Here is a 22222-nt window from a genome sequence, read left to right as displayed (position 1 = left end):
ATAAAACCCATCTGTTCCTGACTGGTGTCACAAAAGTAAAGGAGAGAAAATGAACATGTAAGACCTAATTTCTACATTAATTGACTGTTATTGTTTAGATTGAAAGCACTCAAAATCAATATTTTGACATGCAAAATTTTGTGCAATAATTTAGTAAAAACCAAAAAAATATTTAGAAGTATTTGTTTTCTTGCAGCTCAGTCTACACTGGAAATCCTCATTCCAGACTTTGTCAAACAGACCTCTGAAGAAAAGCCCAAAAACAGTGAAGAACTGGAGGTGAGAGCAATTTTTTATTTTTTTATAATTTATCATTTATTAACCATAATACATGAAACCTTACAACATAACACCCAGGCTTATACAGTAACATGGTGCATTTTTCCAGTATACACTCCCTTCTCACCCCACCCAATCTGGCAATACTTGACTACTGTACTACACATACAAAACATAAAGCAAAAAGAAATTGGAGCCCACCAAATTCATGAGCATTTAAGTACTTTATACAAAAAGCTCACTATGATCTGTCTGCTTTCAGCCACTTGACATAGGGATTGCACTTTTTAAATTTCATGGTTTTATCTTGTCTCACAGCAGTGAGATAATTAAGAAAATATATTTTCTATAGTCTTTTGCACACTAAAGCCAAACATATGAGGTCTGCTTCCAATGACTAGCAATAGATAATCCGGCAGCTAACCCAATCTGAACTATCAATTCCTGAGCCCTACCTAAAATATCAGACTATGGTATATTTAGTATCATCCCAAAACCTTGACACCTTAGGATATTCCCACCAGATATGGAGCTTGAAACCCACCAAGCCACATTGCCTCCAACTTAATGGAGAAATAGTATCATACATTTTATATTGTTGATCCGGAGTAAGATACCACTGGTATAAGACTTGTTAACCATTTTCTATTAACAAGGCAGAAATAGAACTTTTACAAAATGAATGATAGCATAGATCCCAAAGGATCGGATCCAGTGTCTTACCCAAATCAGTTTCCCATAACAAAATGTTTCGGTTTAGGTGCACTCTCTTCAATCAGAACCTTATATATTTTTTACATTATCCCTTTAACCTTAGTCCTTCCATGAAAGATTTACCTTTTAGAAACTGCCAAGCTAACCTTTACTAATTTCATATAATGGCACATCTGTTTATAGGGATATAAATCTCTGACTGCAAGGTGATATATATATATCAGCTGAGCAAATTTGTTGGGTGAGTTATTATACCAAAATACTCCAGAGATCTTAACCCAGGCCATTCCATCTAATGAAATCAAGAGAAATAAGACCTGGAGGAAATCCCTTATTAAAGAGTAAAGGAGTTTGAAAAAAAAACAAACCACAACCTCTCTATCCCCTACCTGTAAAGGTCTTCCTCCTGTCCCAGATAGACAGTATACATTGGGTATATGGAGACACATGGAGTGGTAAAACCCTGTAGAACTTGGCTACCAAAAAATGTGATGTAACAAGAGCTTCTCCTGCAATGGCCTGCCCCCACATCCACCCAAGGTTTAGAGTGTGTTTGTAATTGCCAATCCACCACACTTTGCACGTAAGCTGCCACAGAATTTTTTTTGAAGCATGGTACCCCAAGACCCTCCAGCTCTTTCGGTAAATATAAGACTCTTTGTGCAACTCTTGGAAGCCGCCTCCTCCAGATGAATCTGAAAACCTGTTTTTGCAATTTTTTGAGAAAAGCATCTGAAATAGAAATAGGCAATGTTTGAAAAAGATATGAAAACCTGGGAAGGATGTCCATTTTTATAGTGGCAATTCTACCAAACCAAGAAAAATCATGCTGGTCCCAAATATCCAAATATTTTAAACTTTCTTGCCCATTTAAATGAAAACTTTGATTTCAAAACATCAGCAATATCCCCAATTAGATATATCCAATATCTGATTTAGTCATATTTAATTTAAAACCTGAAACTTCCCCAGAGATCTCCATTTCCCTAATCAATATTGGTAGGGATTTTTCTGGCTCACTTATGATAAACAAAACATCTGCAGATAATGAAATTTTATATTGAGACCTACCCACTTAAATGCTGATAATCTCCTGATATCTTTGTACAGATTCACCAGGGCAAATAATAGTGATAGTGGGCACCCCTGTCTCGTATACCTGCCAACTGGAACATTTTTTGAATAGCCTCCATTGACTATAATGTACGCTTCTGAATATAGTTTGCAGACCCACCTAATAAAATTATCATCCAACCCGAATTTTTTCCAGAATCTTAAACAGAAAATCCCAATGGACCCTGACAAATGTTTTTTCAATGTCAATTGCTAGCAATAAAGAAGGGATTTTCTTTTATCTAGACCACCAAATTAAATTCAGCACCATCCTGCCTGGTGTAAATCCAGACTAATCCTTGTGCACCGATGTCTGGAGAAATATCCATTCCCTGTACGTACCCGGATCAGTCCAGGTCAGCTGGGTTTTGCCTCCCCACCAGCAGATGGAGACAGAAGAAGACTTTGCGGACTCTGTCCTATACCCCTGAGGTGCCACCTAGTGTCTGCCAGTATTCTTATGTCTCCAGCAGATGGTGGAGGTGCAAAGCCTAGTGTCTCTCGGTGGTACTAAGTTAGGAGTTTTATTGGTCTTAGCTTAGTGCTGCCCTTTTTTGTGGTTTGTAGGGATCTTGACAGGTTCCTGACAGGTTCCTTTAGTTTAAAAAAAAAAAAAAAGTTACGAAGTAGTGCAGCGTCTAGCCTCCCAGGGGGTTGTCAGGTCCTGGTGGGACCATCCCCCCTGGTATTCGAGGCTGCAGAGCAGAGGGTTGGGGATCCTACTTCTGCCGTGGCTCGGGGTGATGCTGGGGGTCTCGGCCACTCACCCTTGACCAGCCTGCTTTTTTACCAGGTAAACTTCATATTTACTAATTTTCTTCAAAACTTGCCTGGAATTAGGTCTTCCTTCAGCCGGGTGTTCGCTCCGTTTTCGCCATTTTTTCGGCCCGGGGGAACCGGGAAATCGAGCCGAACGCCACGGTTCTTTTTTCGGGTAGTCAAAAATCGAGTCTGGGGATTCGTCGCGTGGTGCGGCCTGCTCCGAACGCCGCAGTTCTTTTTTCGGGCACTCAACAAATCGAGCCCGGGGATATGCCGCGTGGTGCGGCCTGCTCTGCCTGTGGCAGTGCGCGCGCGCGGATTTCCCGCGCTGGGGTCTGCACAGCCTGTCTCTCCGGTGGGGAAGGCTCCTCCCGGGATTTGCTTGGAAAGGAGCCGGTGCAAGGCTCCAGATCGCGTCGGGAGCCCCGGAGGCCTGATGTTAGGGAGAAAGACCCGGTTCCACTGGCTCCATTCCAGCTCAGTGCTGGTTCGGAGGCCTTGTTAGCAACCTTCAGGGACCAGGAGAAGACAGCGCTGGATGCGCTGGGTGATGGGTCTTCTCCTCCTCCGCTCTCCCCGAGGCCAGCTGCTCCTGGTAGGGGCATGGGTCCGATAGCTCCAGCCGGTGTTTCCTCAGATGAGGAGGATTCGGAGTCGGATGGTTCTTCTTCTTCGTTCTCCCCCCACTTTGTGGACATGATGCGCAAGTTCTTCAAGGCTCGCAGATCTGGACGGAGGTCGCGATCCAAGTTGCCCCGGGAGTCTTCTTCTCGGAAGCGGTCCAGGCGGTCGGAGGGGGCGGATGCCCCCAAGCCGAAGCGTCCTTTCCGTTCTCGGGAAAGGCTGACTGAGTCTTCTCAATCGGACTCGTTGGAGGACGATCCAGCGCCCCCGATACCTACTGGCAATGGACAGGAAGAGGATCCTGAGCTTCATCCTCAGCCGGCCAAGCCGGGGGCGGCCCAGGCGACAGACGGCGATGATCCCAAGGTGGTGTGCCTGTTTCGCAGAGATGAGCTAGGGCCGTTGATACCGGTTATTCTAGAGGAGCTCGCTATTGAAGTCCCTCCTGAGGATTCCAGGGTTGGGTCTATGGACCCCGTCTTGGTGGGTCTCCGAGGGCCGGCTCGTTCTTTTCCCTTCCACTGGTCGGTCACGGACTTATTGTATAAGGAATGGGACAATCCGGAGCTAGGTTTAAAGGTCGGCCGAGCGATGGAAAAATTGTACCCGCTCCCGGAGGACGCGTTGGAGCTCCTCAGGCTTCCCAAGATTGATTCCGCAGTGGCCGCAGTTACCAAACGGACCACTATTCCGGTGACAGGGGGTACAGCCTTAAAAGATCTGCAGGATCGTAAACTGGAACTGCAACTTAAGAGAATTTTTGAGGTGTCGGCCCTTGGGATCAGGGCAGCTATGTGTACCAGCTTCACCCAAAGGGCTTGTCTCCGATGGGTTCAGGATTGGCAGGCTGAGTCCGACCTGTCTGGTGCGGCAGCAGAGTGAGCTAGTCGGCTGGAAGCGGCGGTTGCATACGGCGCTGACGCCCTGTATGATCTCCTGAGAACGTCTGCCCGGACGATGGTCTCAGCGGTTTCGGCCCGCAGGCTCCTATGGCTCAGGCACTGGGCGGCGGATACCTCTTCCAAAGCGCAGCTGAGTTCCTTGCCGTTTAAGGGGAAGCTCCTCTTCGGGCAACAGTTGGACGATCTGATTAAGTCTCTGGGTGAGAACAAGGTTCACCGGTTGCTGGAGGATAGATACCGGTCGAAAGGTGCTTTTCCTCAGCGGAATTGTTCTCGGGGGAATCGTCGCTTCCGGTCCTCTCGGTCCACCGGGTCGTCCTTTCGTCAAAACGTGCCCCGACAGTCTTCTTGGAATCAGTCCTTTCGGGGCCGTCGCCCAGCCAGGAGTGGTGCCACCCAGGTCCATGGGGGCTCCTAAACTACACAATGAAGTGCGGCCGGCCCACCCTTCCGTTCCAAAGATCGGGGGACGGTTGTCTCTTTTCTGGGAGGCGTGGGTCCAAATGACGTCCGATCAATGGGTCCTAGACATAATAGAGCATGGCTATGCCTTAGATTTTGCACGGCCAGTCAGGGGGACCATTACATAGTGTCCCCTTGCGCATACAGCCAGAAGCGCTTAGTGGTACAGGTCACCCTGCAACGCCTGCAAGATCTAGGGGCCATAGTTCCGGTGCCTGCGGGTCAGCTGCGGCGTGGGCGCTACTCCATTTACTTCGTGGTTCCAAAAAAGGACGGGTCCTTCCTGCCCATCCTCGATCTGAAGCGCGTAAACCACGCTCTGAAGGTGCCCCAGTTTCGGATGGAAACGCTTCGCTCGGTAATAGTGTCGGTGCACAAAGGGGAGTTCTTAGCTTCTCTGGACCTGTTGGAGGCGTACTTCCACATCCCCATCCGTCCGGACCATCAGAGGTACCTGCGGTTTGCAGTCCTCGGGCGCCACTTTCAGTTCTGCGCCCTTTCGTTCGGTCTGGCAACAGCTTCCCAGGTATTCACCAAGGTGATGGTGGTAGTTGCGGCCGCTTTGCAACGGGAGGGGATCTTGGTCCATCCGTACCTGGACGATTGGTTGGTTCGAGCGAAGTCGGAAAGTCTCTGCAGGGACGCGGTACAACGGGTCCTCTGGAAGTTGGGCTCCTTGGGATGGGTGGTCAACCCCGCGAAGAGCCATCTGACCCCCTCTCAGAACTTGGTATTCCTAGGGGCTCGTTTCGATACGGTTTTAGGGAAGGTCTTTCTGACGGAGGAAAGAGTTTGGAAAGAGTTTGGAAACTCAGGCAACAGGTGTCGGAATTCCAATCTCTCTGTCATCCTACGGCCTGGAATTATTTGCAGGTCCTGGGCTTCATGGCCTCGACCATCGATCTCATACCATGGGCATTTGCACATATGCATCCTCTTCATTCAGATTTGTTGTCCCCCTGGAAGCCTCGCTCGCAGCTTTACGAAGCTGTTCTTCCCCTGTCAAGGACGGTGCGTTCCAGTCTGCAGTGGTAGCTTTCTCTGCACAACTTGCGTCAGGGGATGGACCTGGAGACTCCCTGCTGGACCGTAGTGACCACGGATGCCAGCCTCTCCGGATGGGGAGCGGTTTGTCAGGATACGTCGGTCCAGGGTCAGTGGACCAGGCAGGAGGCCTCCTGGTCGATCAATCGCTTAGAGACCAGAGCGGTTCGCTTAGCGCTTTCAGGCCCTCCTACCGATGGTGGAAGGCAGGTCGGTGAGGGTGCTCTCCGACAATGCGACGACAGTAGCATACATCAATCATCAGGACGGCACCAGGAGCCGTCCGGTGGCGGCGGAGGCACAGCTTTTGCTCCGCTGGGTGGAGGCACATCTTTACCGGATAGCGGCGTCTCACATTGCCGGCGTGGACAACGTCCAAGCGGATTTTCTCAGTCGCCACCAACTAGACCCCGGAGAGTGGGAACTCTCCGCCTTTCATCGTCTGTGCGACCGGTGGTCCACGCCGGCTATGGATCTGATGGCGACGTACCGCAACGCCAAGGCCCCTCGGTTCTTCAGTCATTGGCGGGAACTGGGGGCGGAGGGGGTGGACGCTCTGGTCCTCCCCTGGCCCAGGATCATTCTCCTGTACATGTTTCCCCCATGGCCGTTGGTGGGCAAAGTCCTGTGCCGCATCGAAAGACACGCCGGAAAAGTGATTCTAGTGGCCCCGGAGTGGCCAAGGCGTCCGTGGTTCGCGGATCTTTTGGCTCTGGCAGTGGACGGTCCACTGAGGTTTCATCCGTCTCCCACGCTACTGCGGCAGGGGCCCGTCTGTTTCACAGAGGCAGATCGCTTTTGTCTAGCGGCATGGCTTATGAAAGGCGTCCGTTGAAGAGTAAGAGTTACTCTGATGCGGTGGTGGCCACGCTCTTACGTTTCCCGCAAGACTTCTACGTCTATGGCGTATGTCCGAGTCTAGGGAGTCTTTGAGTCCTGGTATATCGACCACTGTGTACAGCCCGCCAAGGCGTCTATTCCAGAAGTTCTGGATTTCTTACAGGCAGGACTAGCCAAGGGTTTGGCATTCAATTCGCTGCGGGTGCAGGTGGCGGCTCTGGGCAGTTTCAGAGGGAAGGTACAGGGAGTGCCCCATGCCTCTCACCCGGATGTGGTTCGTTTTTTGCGGGGCGTTAAGCACCTTCGCCCTCCGGTCCGGAGTCCGTGTCCTTCTTGGAGATTGAACCTGGTACTCAAAGCGCTTTGTTCAGCTCCTTTTGAACCATTGCGTCGGGTGACTTTGAAGGATCTGACCTTGAAGACTGTTTTTCTGGTGGCGGTTTCTTCAGCTAGACGGGTGTCCGAGCTTCAGGCCCTGTCATGCAGGGAGCCCTTCTTGCGGATTTCCGAGGCGGGAGTCTCCCTGAGAACCGTTCCCTCTTTTCTCCCGAAGGTGGTGTCATCTTTTCATGTGAACCAGTCTGTGGAGCTTCCTTCCTTTGCGGGGGTGGATTCTTCTTCTCCAGAGGCAAAGGAGTTGCAGAAGTTGGACGTGAAGAGGGCTCTGTTACGCTATTTAGAGGTAACGAACGGTTTTCGACTTTCGGACTACCTCTTCGTACTTTGGAGTGGGCCCAAAAAAGGGCAGAAGGCATCTAAGTCAACGATTGCCCGATGGTTGAAGGAGGCGATTTCTTCTGCTTACCTGGTTCAGGGTCGTCCGCTTCCTTCTGGCCTTAAGGCCCATTCTACTCGCTCGCAGTCTACCTCTTGGGCGGAGTGCCAGCAGGTGTCGCCACAGGAAATTTGTAGTGCGGTCACCTGGCAGTCTCTGCATACCTTTGCAAGACATTATCGGCTTGATGTCCGGGCTCCAGAGCCCGGTTCCTTTGGGGCCAGTGTGCTCCGAGCGGGACTCCGTCAGTCCCACCCTGGTTGAGATAGCTTTGGCACATCCCAGCTGTCCTGGACTGATCCGGGTACGTACAGGGAAAGGAAAATTGGTTCTTACCTGCTAATTTTCATTCCTGTAGTACCACGGATCAGTCCAGACGACCCGCCCAGGAAGACGATGGAGAGTCCGCTCGGCTGGTGGCTGATCATTCTCTATGCAAGTTTTATTCTCTGCATTTCGTTATTTGTTACATGCGGTTTAGTGTGTTCATATCCTCTGCTCTGCGAGGGAGGTTGTTTTATGGTTGATAGTTATGGTTTTTTGTATCTCTTTTTTCTGCTTGGGTACTGAATCATACTGGCAGACACTAGGTGGCACCTCAGGGGTATAGGACAGAGTCCACAAAGTCGTCTTCTGTCTCCATCTGCTGGTGGGGAGGCAAAACCCAGCTGTCCTGGACTGATCCGTGGTACTACAGGAACGAAAATTAGCAGGTAAGAACCAATTTTCCTGTCTGTTAGCCAATATCTTAGCCAGTAACCTAAAATCTAAATTTATCAGCGATATTGGATAATAGGATCCGCAAAGGGATTCATCCTTCCCAGGTTTAGGTGAGAGCGATTTTAAGTGAAGATGAAATAACGTGGATTACTGTAAACAAATGGCTGATAAAGATTTCCTTGGTTCTTACCTTATTCATATTCCTAAATGCTGTTTCAGATTTAGTATATGGCATGAGAAAAGCACAAACAAACCAGCAAACAGATGATTTTTATAAAGTAATGACTTTAACTTTTTTTTTTTAATGCTCAAATGTTTTATTGTATTTCTAGTTGTACAAAAGCTCCATTTTTATACCATTTATGTATAATCTTACCTGGGTACAATGCATAAACAGAAATAGTTGCAAGTAGTACTTACTGAGATGAGTGCATTTCTTGGACTCTGATTTTAGGAAAGGTGGTGTGTGGAACCTTTTTTTTTTTTTTTAAATGTTCTTGTCCATGAGACAATACCCTTGAGGTATTTGACAGTCCATCATAATTTCTTTCTCCTTCAGGGTGCAGTGATGGTGTGAAAAAAAAAAAAATCCTTCCTATAGAATTTTTAAATAGATTACTAGCAACTGCCCTGCCATGTGGCCTCTGAGTCTCTGCACAAGTATTCCTTGTGCAGTAGATATCCACTGAGCTATGGATCTTTCTACCCGCTGATATTGACTGGTTGAGGATTTTAGTTCCCAATAATCTGTCGTGTTCTTTTTCGCAATGTTGGATTTAAAAAAAGAAGGAGAAAATGCTTTGGGAGTTTAGGATTTGCTTTGTGAACTTACAAGAAGTGGCCCAGTGACAGTCTGCTCATGTTTGCCAATGACCATAAAGAGCTAAGGATAGGCAGCACGCAAGAACTGGCTATTAATATTAAAGAATCAAAGTGCTGACTTATGTAAAACGAAATGTTCCCTGTACATACCAGGATCATTCCAGATGGTGGGTTATGTTCCCTGTCCAGCAGATGGCGTCAGAACACAAAATTCCCAGGGGAGGACCCATATAACCACTCCTCCCCTGCAACAACTCTCAGTAACGTTTTGACTCCAGCAGATGTGAGCAGGGGACTTGTGGTCCCCAGCTTGTTAGCTTAGGGCTACCTCCTCAGGGGGATCAAGTTTTTAAAAAAAAAAAGGAAGTTTTAAATTTACAGTTTAGGTCACTTTGCTAAGGCTCCTCTTACAGCAGGGGGAGAGCTCTCCGCTGGTGCTGGCTCATCGCTCTCTAGCCTGGTGACTTGCTGACAGGCTGTTGCCTGTTTTTTTTCTTTCTTTTCTCATTTTCCTCACTGAGGGCTCAGTTGGGGTAAGTGTATTTTTGTTTCATCTTCTTTTTCAGCAGAAGACTGCAATTTTTGGACTCCGTTCGGCTCTCTGAGGTGAAAGTCGGTAGTGCCGGTCTCTCCCTCCTGACCCAGGTTTTCCCCCCTCCCCTTTTGGGGAGCGACCGACGTACCGACCTGCAGCCCTGCGATGCACCATTCCCCGGGGGCCGCCTGCTGTCGGGAGGTTAATTCCCCGTCAGTTCTTCTTTAGGTTGGTGGGGGACCGCGGCAAGCGTCCGTTGCCGGGTCGGCGCTCATTTTAGGTGCGAGCCACCTGTAGAGCCTTCCCCCCCCCCTCTCTCTCTCCCTGCGGCGATGCAGTCCGCGGCGCCTTGTGAGGGCTCCAACAGGGCCGGATTATTTTCTGAAGAGGGTCTGTGCTCAGGCTGTTTCCCCGAGGGGGAATGTGCGCCAGCTACTAGCAAGGACGTTCGAGCTGCAGACAGCGTGGGAAGGAAGCGCCAGGCCCCGTTCCCTCTCAACGCGGGAACGGCGGCCATTTTGTTGCAAGATTCTGATGCCGCGCTATCTGAGGCATCCTGAGGGGTCACCCCCGGGGGGTGACCCCTCAGGATGCCAGGCCTTTTCCCCTGAATTCATAGTCCTGATGCACAGAGCTTTTCTTCAGAGCAGAGACACGACCTTCGGGACCTGGGGACCCTCTCCCCCCAAGATACCATGTCCTGCCCCCCTCCTGGGTGGGACCCTCCCTCAGGCTCGCCCCCCTTTAGTAGGCGGGGGAGCAGGGACATCTCGTGGCCCTACCGGGACACCATTGATAATACAGATTCGTCGGGGGAAGGACAATCCCAGGACCCTGATGTGGACGACCCCACCTTGGCGGCCCAGGTGGAGGGCGACGACCCTAGGGTCCTCCGCATCTTCCAAGCATCGGAGTTAGATGACCTCATTCCCTACATCCTCCAGGAAATGGATATTGATCCCCCTCCGGAACCGGTGGGGCCTGACCCGGCTCTCAAGAACGGGGACCCCCTCCTAGCAGGACTGCGGCCTCTAGCCAAGTCTTTTCCCACTCATCACAAGATCTTGCAGTTGATCACTCGGGAATGGGATTCCCCGGAGGCCAACCTTAGGGTCAGTAGAGCCATGGAAAAATTGTATCCTCTGCTGGCCGATATTTTGGAAATTCTCAAAGTTCCCGCCGTAGATTCTGCGGTATCAGCGGTCACAAAGCATACCACTATTCCTGTCACTGGAGGGACGGCGTTGAAGGATATGCAGGATCGGAAGCTGGAGGTTTACCTCAAGCGTATTTTTGAGGTCTCGGCCTTAGGGATGCGGGCGGCTATCTGCAGTTCCCTCGCACAGCGAGTGGGTCTTAGGTGGGTGCAGCAGCTTCTCACCTCTCAGTCCTTACCAGACGCTGAGGCTCACCAGGCGGACAGACTGGAAGCCGTGGTTGCCTATGGAGCGGATGCTTTATATGATCTTTTAAGGGTCCTAGCCCGAACCATGATGGCGGCGGTCTTAGCGCGTCGGCTCCTTTGGCTTCGCAATTGGTCGGCTGATGCCTCTTCCAAGACACGTTTGGGGTCCCTTCCTTTTAAGGGTAGGAATCTTTTGGGTGAAGACTTGGATCAGATCATCAAGTCCCTTAATGAGAACGCGGTGCACAAGTTGCCCGAAGATCGACCCCGTTCGTCAAGATCATATAATTACTCCAGAAACCATCATCGTAACCAGCGGAGAGCGCGTCCTCAGAGGCAACAGCCACCTCGGGCTCCCTCTTCTCATTCGCACTCCTGGAACCGGCCCTTTCGTGGGCGCCGCCAGGGTAAGGAAGCGCAGGGTGCTGGTACATCCGCTAAATCTACCCAATGATGCCAGACGGACCCGCGAGGTGGTCCCTCGACTGGGGGGGTCGCCTTGCTCTCTTCTACGAAGAGTGGGTCCAAATCACGTCGGATCAATGGGTTCTGGATATTCTAAGACGCGGTTACGCTTTGGATTTTGTTTGCGCTCCTCGGGACCGGTTCCTGTTTTCCCCTTGCAGGTCCTTAATCAAACAGGGAGCCATGCGGCAGACCCTCGATCGTCTCCTTCAATTGGGGGCCATAGTGCCGGTGCCAGCCGCCGAACTGGGCCGGGGGCATTATTCAATCTACTTTGGTTCCCAAGAAGAAAGTACTTTTCGTCCTATCCTGGATCTCAAGCAGTTCAACCGGTCCCTCAGAGTCCCTCGTTTCCGCATGGAGACACTCCGTTCAGTGTTAGCCGCAGTTCACCCGGGAGAATTCTTGGCTTCGTTGGATCTCACGGAGGCATATCTCCACATACCAATTTGTCAAGCTCATCAGCGTTACCTACGCTTCAAAATTTTGGGTCAACACTTCCAATTTTGTGCTCTTCCCTTTGGCCTGGCCACGGCTCCACGGGTTTTCACGAAGATCATGGTGGTAGTGGCGGCAACCTTGCGCAAGGAAGGCATCCTTATGCATCCTTACCTAGACGATTGGCTCATCCGTGCAAAGTCACGAGCGCAGTGTATCCTCGCAGTCGACAGAGTGGTACAACTTCTCCAATCTCTGGGATGGATTGTCAACTTCACCAAGAGCAGCCTGGTCCCGTCCCAATCGTTGGATTTTCTGGGAGCTCACTTCGACACCAAGAATGCCAGGGTTTTTCTGCATCCGGACAGAGCTCATTCTCTGCGTCAGCAGATTCAAGGATTTATGGAGCTCGAGACGCCCACTGCCTGGGACTACCTGCAGGTACTGGGGACCATGGCCTCAACCATCGATCTGGTTCCTTGGGCATTCGCGCATCTGAGGCCTCTGCAGAGATCCCTACTCTCCCGGTGGCAGCCGGTGTCGAGAGATTTCCAGGCAATCCTTCCGATTCCGAGAGGAACCTTCTTCAGTTTCCATTGATGGCTGGAACTGCGGCACCTAGCTCAGGGGGTGTCGCTGGAGGACCCGGATTGGGTGATTATCACCACGGATGCCAGCCTCACAGGCTGGGGAGCGGTCTGTCGGGACAGCTCAATCCAGGGTCGATGGACGGAGGAACAGTCGAAGTGGCCCATCAACTGCTTGGAGACCAGGGCGGTCCGTCTGGCGTTACAGGGTTTCTTCCACATAGTACGCCATCAAGCAGTCAGGGTGCTATCGGACAATGCGACTACAGTGGCGTACATCAATCGCCAGGGAGGCACGAGAAGTCGGTTGGTCTCTCTGGAAACCAACAAATTGATGGAGTGGGCAGAGCTTCACCTCAAACGACTAGCAGCCTCGCATATAGCGGGAGTGGACAACGTACAGGCGGACTTTCTCAGCCGACAAAACTTGGATCCCGGAGAGTGGGAGCTCTCGCAGCAGGCAATGCAGATAATAGTATGGCGATGGGGGACACCGCACGTAGACCCAATGGCAACCGCCAGAAATGCAAAGGCCGCCCGCTTCCTCAGCCGCAGGCGGGAGCGCGGCGCCGAGGGTGTGGACACGCTGGTCCTGCCCTGGCCACGCCACTGTCTCCTATATGTTTTCTCACCATGGTCCCTCGTGGGCAAGGTCATCCGCAGGATAGAGTCACACCAAGGGCCAGTGATCCTTGTGGCGCCAGAGTGGCCCCGACGACCGTGGTTCGCGGATCTGCGCAATTTGACGGTGGAGGGTCCCCTCCGTCTCGGTCAGCTGCCACGTCTTCTACGCCAGGGACCAATATTTTTCAAGGAGGCAGATCGCTTCTGTCTTGCAGCCTGGCTTTTGAGAGGCGTCAGTTGAGGAGGCGCGGTTATCCGGAACCGGTTATTTCAACGCTACTGAAAGCACGTAAGATGTCCACCTCTGTTACCTATGTTCGAGTCTGGAAGGTCTTTGAGGATTGGTGTGGAGCGAATGACATTCTTCCCATGGAGGCCTCAGTACCACAAGTCCTTTCCTTCTTGCAGGCAGGTTTGGATTTGGGTCTTGCTTACAATTCTCTTCGGGTTCAGGTGGCGGCCTTGGGGGCTTTTCTTCGCAGTGGAAATAAGGAGTTTCTGTCCTCGCATCTGGACGTCTCCCGTTTCCTTAAAGGAGTGAAACACTTGAAGCCTCCGATTCGTCCACCTTGTCCGTCGTGGAATCTGAATCTGGTGCTCCGAGTCCTCTGTGGTTCGCCGTTCAAACCTCTAAGCTCGGCTACCATCAAGGACGTCACTCTCAAGACCACTTTTCTCGTGGCAATCAGTGCAGCAAGACGTATTTCCGAGCTGCAGGCCCTATCCTGTCGTGAACCATACCTTTGTTTCACGCCTGAAGGGGTTTCGCTGAGGACGGTTCCTTCTTTCTTCCTAAACTGGTTTCGGCATTCCACCTCAACCAATCGGTGGAATTACCATCTTTTGCCTCTTCTGAGTCTGGAGACCTGCGTAGACTGGATGTACGGCGGTCTCTGATACGCTATCTGGAGGTGACTAATGATTTTCGGCTCTCCAATCATCTGTTTATCCTGCATGGCCTCCAAACAATCTATAGCGCGTGGTTGAAGGGAGCGATCATAGCGGCGTACCTTGGAGTAGGTAAGTCCCCTCCGCTGGTTGTCAAGGCTCATTCTCTTCGAGCCCAGGCGACATCTTGGGCGGAGAACTCCTCCGTCTCCACTCAGGAGATTTGTAGGGCGGCCACCTGGAAGTCGATCCATACTTTTGCGAGACATTATCGCCTGGACGTCGGTGCTCCATTGGGCGGTCAGCTTGGAGACAAGGTAATACGAGCAGGGCTGTCTGCGGCCCACCCATGATGGGAAAGCTTTGGTACATCCCACCGTCTGGAATGATCCTGGTATGTACAGGGAAAAGAAAATTATTCCTTACCTGCTAATTTTCGTTCCTGTAATACCATGGATCATTCCAGACACCCTCCCTTGGTTTGGGGGTTTGCTTGTGGGACATCCCTGTCTACCTGTCTTAACAATCTTTTACTCTGTATTTCGAATACTGCGCGTCTTTTTTGTTCACGCACTGCTGTTCGCAAGTTCACTGTTCAGAATTTAGTTGCTGTTTATTTGGACAGCGGTTATTTCAATTCCTTCTTTGATTACTTGATCCCTCTGTTTTTGGTCTCTCTTTTTTGGGCTTTGTTAGTCTAGTTACTGAGAGCTGTTACAGGGGAGGTGTGGTTATATGGGTCCTCCCCTGGGAATTTTGTGTTCTGACTACATCTGCTGGACAGGGAACATAACCCACCGTCTGGAATGATCCATGGTATTACAGGAACGAAAATTAGCAGGTAAGGAATAATTTTCTTTTAATGTTGATATTAAAGTAAGGCACATTAAATTCAAGAATTATGAATACAGAAAGTAGCAAATGGACACTGCCAGAGGAGATAGTGTCTGGAATAAGCTCAGTCATCCTTTCTACCATACAGAAAAACTAGTTCCTGTTCATGCCCCAGATCAGTCCAGTCAAGTGGGTTTTGCATCCCTACCAGCAGATGGAGGCAGAGATTAAAAACTCTTCAGGCACTGCTACTTAATCAAGAGTGCCACCTGAAGTCGCTTAGTATTTCTGTCTCCAGCAGGTGGAAGAGGTGCAAACTTGCATGTCTAGTTTAAAAAAAAAAAAAAAGGAAAAGTAGATTATCTTAATTTAGGGAAAGAAGAGCTCCCTGAGATGCTAGGTGCCTTCGTGGGCCATCCCTCTGGGCGAGCGGGGGATTGGTGATCCCTGTACTGCTTTAGCCTGCATCATCCAGGGGTCCTGGTTCTCTCCTTTCCCTGAAGGCTCCTTCTCTGAAGATTCAACCACCAGCAGGAAAGTATTTTATTATTTGCTTTATGGCTGGGCTGCATGTAACTTTAAAAAAACAAACAAACCGCAAACTAGAGGGGAAGCAGGTGCATCCAGTGGAGCCGCGGCCGGGTGTTTAGTTGCAGGCCTCCGGGCCAGAGGGAAGGAAACATTTTTGTGCAGGCTGCCGTTTTGGGTAATTGTTCCTGGTGTGTCGAGCCACTGCATTTTTGCTCTGTTGTGCAGTGGTGGGAGCCAGACCATGGTGTGTGTTTTTCCCTCCCCTGCATGGCACAGATGTCGGAGCGCACCAAAAGCTGCAGGGCCTGTGGCAGCACTTGATCGTGGCTTAACTCGACCGCGTGTTCGGACTGTGCCGCAGGGAGGATGACCCTTATCAGGAAGCTGCCGACAGTAGGGCTACCTGTTCGCAGGGCCCTAAGAAGGGGGCCTCTGAGGGGAGATTTTGTGGCAAGGATTACCCTTCGCAGGACACAATGCAGGGGCCAGCCCAGAAACCCCAGGACTCCCCTCCCCCTCTTTCTATGGTGATGCAGGCTGGAGCTGAAGATCAGAGGGTGGAAAATATGAAATTGCCTGAGGAGGAGGAGGAAAGTGAAGAATTCTGCACAGAATTGTTTTGCTCATGCACAAAACCTTTTTGGCCAGAAAGGGTGAAGGGACTTAAGTGGTCTCTGCACCAAAAAGGGCAGCCCAATCCTAAGAAGACAAAAAAGTCTCCGGTCTGGCGTTTGGGGACCCTCCTCTGCTGATTCGGGCTCAATCACACAGATGGGGATATGGACTCAGAGGATTCAGATAACCGTTTGGACGATCTGAATGAGGATCAGACAGATGTGGACCCTGTGGTTATTCAGGTGGATGAGTCGAACCACAAGTTAGGAAGGAACCAGGACAAGTCTGGGGATTTGTTTGAGTCTGAGGAGTTCCCTATTACGGAGGGGGACAACCTGAGAATGGTCCGTCTTTTCCGTAAAGAAGAGTTAAAGCTGCTTATTCCTCACATCCTGAAGAAGTCGGGAATGAAGGTGCTATATGAGGATTCTGATTCTGGACAGTTTTCGGGGTCCTCCTACAGCTTTTCCTTTGCCTAAGAAAGTGAAGAACTTAATAGACTGGGAGTGGAATGCTCCAGAAGCTGGGCTAAAGTTGGCAAGGGTGATGGTGAGATTATATCCCTTAACTGAGAATGTGTCAGCAATTGCCAAGAAAACCACCATCCTGATAGTGGGTTCAGCTGTGCTGAAGGATATCCAGGATTGAAAGCTAGAGATCCAGTTAAAGAGGGAGTTCGTTTCAGCCTTGAGCCTGTGTACAGCCATCTCTGGAAGTCTGATGCAGAGGGCCTGTTTGCGATGGGTGCGGAAGTCTTGAGAGAGAGCAGGAGCCTGAGGAAGATGCTCAAATGGCGTCTCAGTTGGCAAGATGGAATTGCGTATGTGGCAGATGCCTTGTATGATCTTAGGACCTTGGCCAGGAGTATGGTGTCGACAGTATCGGCTTGTCTTCTGTGGTTACACAATTGGGCAGCAGATATGTGGTCCAAGTCTCAACTCTGTAATCTTCTCTTTAAAGTTAAACTGCTTTTTGGAGAAGATCTGGAGCAGTTAATGAAGCTGTTGGGAGAATCAAAAGGAAATAGTCTGCTTGAGGATAAGACCAATAGGAAATCTTTTCCAGCTCGCTTGCATTTTTGGGATGTGAGACATTTTCGTCCACACATAAGTCAGGTTCCGGGAGGCAGCAATCCTTTCAAGGGTCCTGAAGACTAGCTAAGGATGGGGCCGGTCAGGAGGCCGCAAGCAACAAAACCTCACAATGAAGCCAGATTGATCCACTCACTTGAAGTCTGTCAGAGGACGGCTGACTCAGTTTTATGGAGATTGGACCAAGATTACCTCGGACCAGTGGGTTCTGGAGGTAATAATAAATGGCTACACTTTCGAATTTTATCATCCCGTCAGGGAAGTCTTCATGGTATCTCACTGCTCGTCCTTAGGCAGATGAGAGATGGTTCAAGAGACCCTGTGTCACCTGCAGAGATTAGGAGCATTCGTGCGGAGCAAGGTCGAGGAAGATTTTCAATTTACTTCGTTGTTCCCAAGAAGGAAGGGGTATTTTGCCCCATTCTAGACCTGTAGAAATTCATCTCAGCACTGCGGATCCCACATTTTTGTATGGAAATGTTGAGGATGGTGATAGCAGCTGTTCAAGCAAAATTTCTGGCCTTTCTGGATTTAACAGAGGCCTATATTCACATCCCCATTCGCACAGAGATTCATAAGTTTCTTTGATTCGTGGTGCTGGGCCAGCGGTTTCAGTTTCGAGCCCTCTCCTTCAGGCTACCTGATCCACAGACCTTCACAAAGATGCTGATTGTGGTAGCAGCTGCACTGTGAAGGGAAGGGGTTCCGGTTCACCCTTATCTGGACGACTGACTTGTTTGGGCAAAGTCGGAAGTAGACTGTGGTCTATTGTTTCAGAGGGTGCTGGAGATATTGCGGTCTCTGGGTTGGATTGAGAACTTGGCAAAGAGTCATCTCGTTCCGAGTCAGTCTTTGGAGTATTTGGGGGTGAGATTCGACATCTATTTAGGCAACGTTTCTCCCTCTGGAGAGAGGATTCTGAAGTTTCAGTGTCAGGTAACCCGATTGTTGCACATGCAGATAATCCCACGCCTTGGGAACCTGAAAGTTCTGGGTTAAATGGCTTCGACTCTAGATCTGGTACTGTGGGCCTTTGCTCATATGCGTCCGCTCCAGAAAGCGCTTCTGTCCACTTGGGATCCATTGTTGGAGGAGTTTAATCAGCCCTTACTGTTACGAAGAATCTCCAGATTGACTCTCATGGTGGCTGTTGCGGCCCAATTTGGAGCGGGATGTGAATCTGGAGGTTCCAGATTGGGTGGGTGTTCCACGGATGCTAGCCTCAGAGGTTGGGGGGGAGGCTGTTTGCCAAGGCAGGACGGCCCAGGGACAGTGGTCCTCAGAGACCATCTGGAAATGAGAGCAGTTCATGAAGATTTGAAAACTTTCTTCCTCAAGTGTGGGACTGAATGGTGACAGTTTTTTTTTTGGACAATGCAACAGTGCCTTATGTCAATAGACATGGTGGAACGAAGAGTCAAGGAGTGGCTTTGGAGGCCCAGGAATTGTCTGGGTGGAGCAATACCTGTGGGGGATTGCAGCATTTCATGTTGCAGGAGTGGACAACATTCAAGCGGATTTTCTCAGCAGACAACAGTTGGATCCAGGAGAATAGGAGTTGTCAAACATTTTCAACCTCATTCAGATTAGATGGGGCACTTTCCAGCTGAATTTGATGGTGTCGTGTAACAAGGCCAAAGCAAGCAGATATTTCATTGCAGAAGGAAGTCGGGAGCTGAAGGAACTGACGCTCTGGTTCTTCCGTGGCCATCAGGGATTCTGCTATATGTGTTTCCTCCATGGTCACTTGTAGGCCAAGTCTTGCGGTGCTTAGAACGATACCCGGGCAGGGTGGTGGTGGTGGCACCGGAGTGACCTTGGCTCCGCTGGTTTGTGGATCTGGTTCATCTCACTGTAGATGGGCCCCTCTGGTTGGCTCACCTGCAGGGCCTTCTCAGACAGGAACCTATCTTCTCTGATTGGGTGGATTGCTTTTGTCTCTAGCTTGGCTTTTGAGTGGGATGTTTGAGATCCAGAGGATTTTCAGAGGCAGTGATCACTATATTGCTTCAGGCTCGGAGATCCTCTACATTGCTGGCTTATGTCAGGGTGTGGAGAGTAAGGCCTTGTGTGTGGAAAGGTACTTAGATGCGTTGCAGGTGGATATTCTGCATATCCTGTCCTTTTTTGCAATAGGGATTGTCAAAGGGACTCCCCTTTAATTCTCTTCACATGCAGGTGGTGGCCTTAGGATGTTTGAGGGAAGGTTCGAGGAAGGCCATTGGTGACTCACCCCAATATTGTGCGTTTTCTCATGGGAGTTGAGCACCTACGACCTCCAGTTCAGAGTATTTGTCCTTTGTGGAATTTGAACTTGGTGTTGCGAGGCCTTTGTGGGCCCTTGTTTGAGCCATTGTGGAAGGTATCATTGAAGAACTTTACTTTAAAGACTGTGTTCCTAGTAGCTATTTGCTTGGCCAGTCAGATTTGAGTTGTAGTCTTTGTCCTGTAGAGAAAAGTGTCTGCAAATGTTGGACTATGGAGTCTCTCTGCGTACCATTCCCTCATTCCTACCGAAGATGGTTTCGACTTTTCACCTTAACCAGTCAGTGTAACTTCCTGCATTCCAGAATGAGGAGCGGGAAGGCTGGCTAGTGAAGGATCTTCACTGCCTTGGACATTTGGTGGATGCTGTTGTGTTATCTTAAGATGACGAACTGCTTTCGGCAGTCATATCATCTTTTTGTCTTATTCGGTGCGCAAAGAAGGGAACCAGTGAGAAAGAAGGAACAAAAAGCAGGTAAGAACCAATTTTATCCCAGGACAAGCAGAATGCTAGTCCTCACATATGGGTGACATCAATAATGGAGCCCTATTTGGAAAAACTTCTGTCAAAGTTTCTAGAAACTTTTGACTGGCACAGTGTGCCCACTGAGCATGCTCGGCATGCCATGATATTCCTGGCCACAGGGGTCTTCCTTCAGTCTTCTTTTTTCCGTGGAACCGTTAGCCTCGCGGTTATTAGGAGTCCTGCGAGGTGAATTTCACCTCATTAAAAAGTTGATCAAAATTTAGAAAAACGTTAGAACCGCAGGGGTCTCCCGTGTTTTACCATCGCGGTAAGTTTTTCTATCTGTTTAGCCGGTTCCGTACTGTCTTTTTGTTCCCTCAAGTCGTCGACGGCTGTCCGACTTAGTTATGGCCTCGGGTTTTAAAAAATGCCCGATCTGCTGCCGTAATATGTCCATTACGGACCCACACTTAGTGTGTAATGTGTCTCGGAGAAAAACACGATGTTTTGAATTGTTCAAAGTGTGCCGAAATGACACCGAAAGGGAGAAAACTCTGGATGGAGAAAATGGAGCACTTGTTCCATTTACAATGTCAACATCTACACTGTCGTCTCCAGCTGGAGCGATTCGCAAAGTTGTACTAAAAATGTGACGACCAGATGAAGCGGGGGATAGGACTGTTACCGCGATCGGGGCGCGCGGCGGCGCGAAGCGCGGGAGGAGCCGGGCAGCGCACGGAAGCTGATGGCGCGCTCTATTGACGTCTGCGGCGCGGCCGCAGCGCTGGATGCCGCTTCGCGCGCGATTGCCGGCCTCCCTGCGTGCTAGCAGGGCCAAGTGTCGCGCGACTGACTGGCCACGCCCCCATCCCGACGTCAGACGCCGACTTGGCGTTTTTGCGCGGGAGATGGGGCTATTTAAACGGCAGTACTTCTCCTGCTTCTTGCTTCGGCCACGTTTGTTCCTGAGAGCATCGCTGTGTGTTTGGCTTGCTGATTGTTCCTGCTTCTGACCGACCTTGGACTGCCTCTGGATTATTCTGCCTGCTGCCTGCCTGTTCGGATCTTCTGGTTTTGGTTCCTGATTGCTCGCTGCCTGCCCCGACCTTGGACTGCCTCTGGATTATTCTGCCTGCTGCCTGCCTGTTCGGATCTTCTGGTTTTGGTTCCTGATTGCTCGCTGCCTGCCCCGACCTTGGACTGCCTCTGGATTATTCTGCCTGCTGCCTGCCTGTTCGGATCTTCTGGTTTTGGTTCCTGATTGCTCGCTGCCTGCCCCGACCTTGGACTGCCTCTGGATTATTCTGCCTGCTGCCTGCCTGTGCGGATCTCCTGTCTTGGGTTCCTGATTGCTCGCTGCCTGCCCCGACCACGGACTGCCGTTGGATTATTCTGTCTACAACCTGCATTGACTCGGACTGCCTACTGATACCCGTGCGCTCCTCCTAAATCCAGTCTTTGACGTCTCCAGGTAAGCGGTCTAAACTGTGGTTCCACTACTATCTGAATACCTGTCGTAACAAGGACATCGCCAACCCCGTTTACGTCTTCGTTCAGATCGGTATCCATCATCGAAAAGACCACCGAGAGTAAGCATCGGCGGCCGCACGATCCCGAAATCGACCCGATACCCGGTGGTCCATCGAGAGATCCTGGATCGCAACCAAAGAAACCTCGGAGAGACTATGCGACACTGAGGTCTTCTACCCCAAGGCGATCCCCACCGATATCGGTGCCGGGAACCGTACTTCCTCAGGGCTCTGGGGAAGTACCAGAATCGCCTTCACTGCCTCCCCCTTAGCTGCTCTGGTTTCACGAGCTATGCGGGCGGAACTGGACGGATATATCCGCCAGGCAGTATGGGATGCGCTCCTCGATGCGATGCCAACGCCAACTCAGCCATAGAGGCCAGCGCCATCGCCAGTTCCGTTGACATCACCGATGCCATCGACGCTAGTTCCCATAAACCTGCCGATACCGTCGACTATTTCATCGATACCATCACCGATGCCATTAGAGCCAACATCCTCGATGCCATCGATGACAATGCCTGATTTCTCTTTTTGCACCAATTTTGGCAAAACTAGACACTTATCGGTGCCATTCCGATGACATCCCCAGAACCACCGATACCACCACCCACGGGAGAGGATACTCCAAGGAATTCACCAACTCCAGACCCAATCCCGGGTCCATCGGGGATTCCACGCTCCCATCCACCAGTATCACCATTACTTCCATCAAAACCGTTGGAGCATCCATCGAGGCCAAGGGACTTTATACCTTCTACACCTCTTCAGCCTCATACACCGGATACTTGGAAGGATACAGATCCTGATACCTCCTCAGAAGAAATCCTCTCTGAACCATCTCCTCCAGAAGAGAGAAGACTATTTCCCCCGAAGGACCTCTCATTCTCCA

General features: G+C 50.5%; 1 protein-coding gene across 4 annotated transcripts in view; it reads left to right on the top strand.

Moving 5' to 3' along the window:
• Positions 1-22222, top strand: part of DGCR8 (DGCR8 microprocessor complex subunit) — a 220167-nt gene that overhangs the window by 146256 nt on the left and 51689 nt on the right. For all 4 annotated transcript variants that reach the window (XM_029571937.1, XM_029571935.1, XM_029571936.1 and 1 more), the window contains exon 9: positions 197-279. In XM_029571937.1, the coding sequence (XP_029427797.1) occupies positions 197-279 (83 nt within the window). The remainder of the gene's footprint in view (positions 1-196; positions 280-22222) is intronic.

The sequence above is a fragment of the Rhinatrema bivittatum genome, chromosome 11, assembly GCF_901001135.1.
Source record: "Rhinatrema bivittatum chromosome 11, aRhiBiv1.1, whole genome shotgun sequence".
Classification (NCBI taxonomy): Eukaryota; Metazoa; Chordata; class Amphibia; order Gymnophiona; family Rhinatrematidae; genus Rhinatrema; species Rhinatrema bivittatum.
This window is presented reverse-complemented; position numbering and strand designations above follow the sequence as displayed.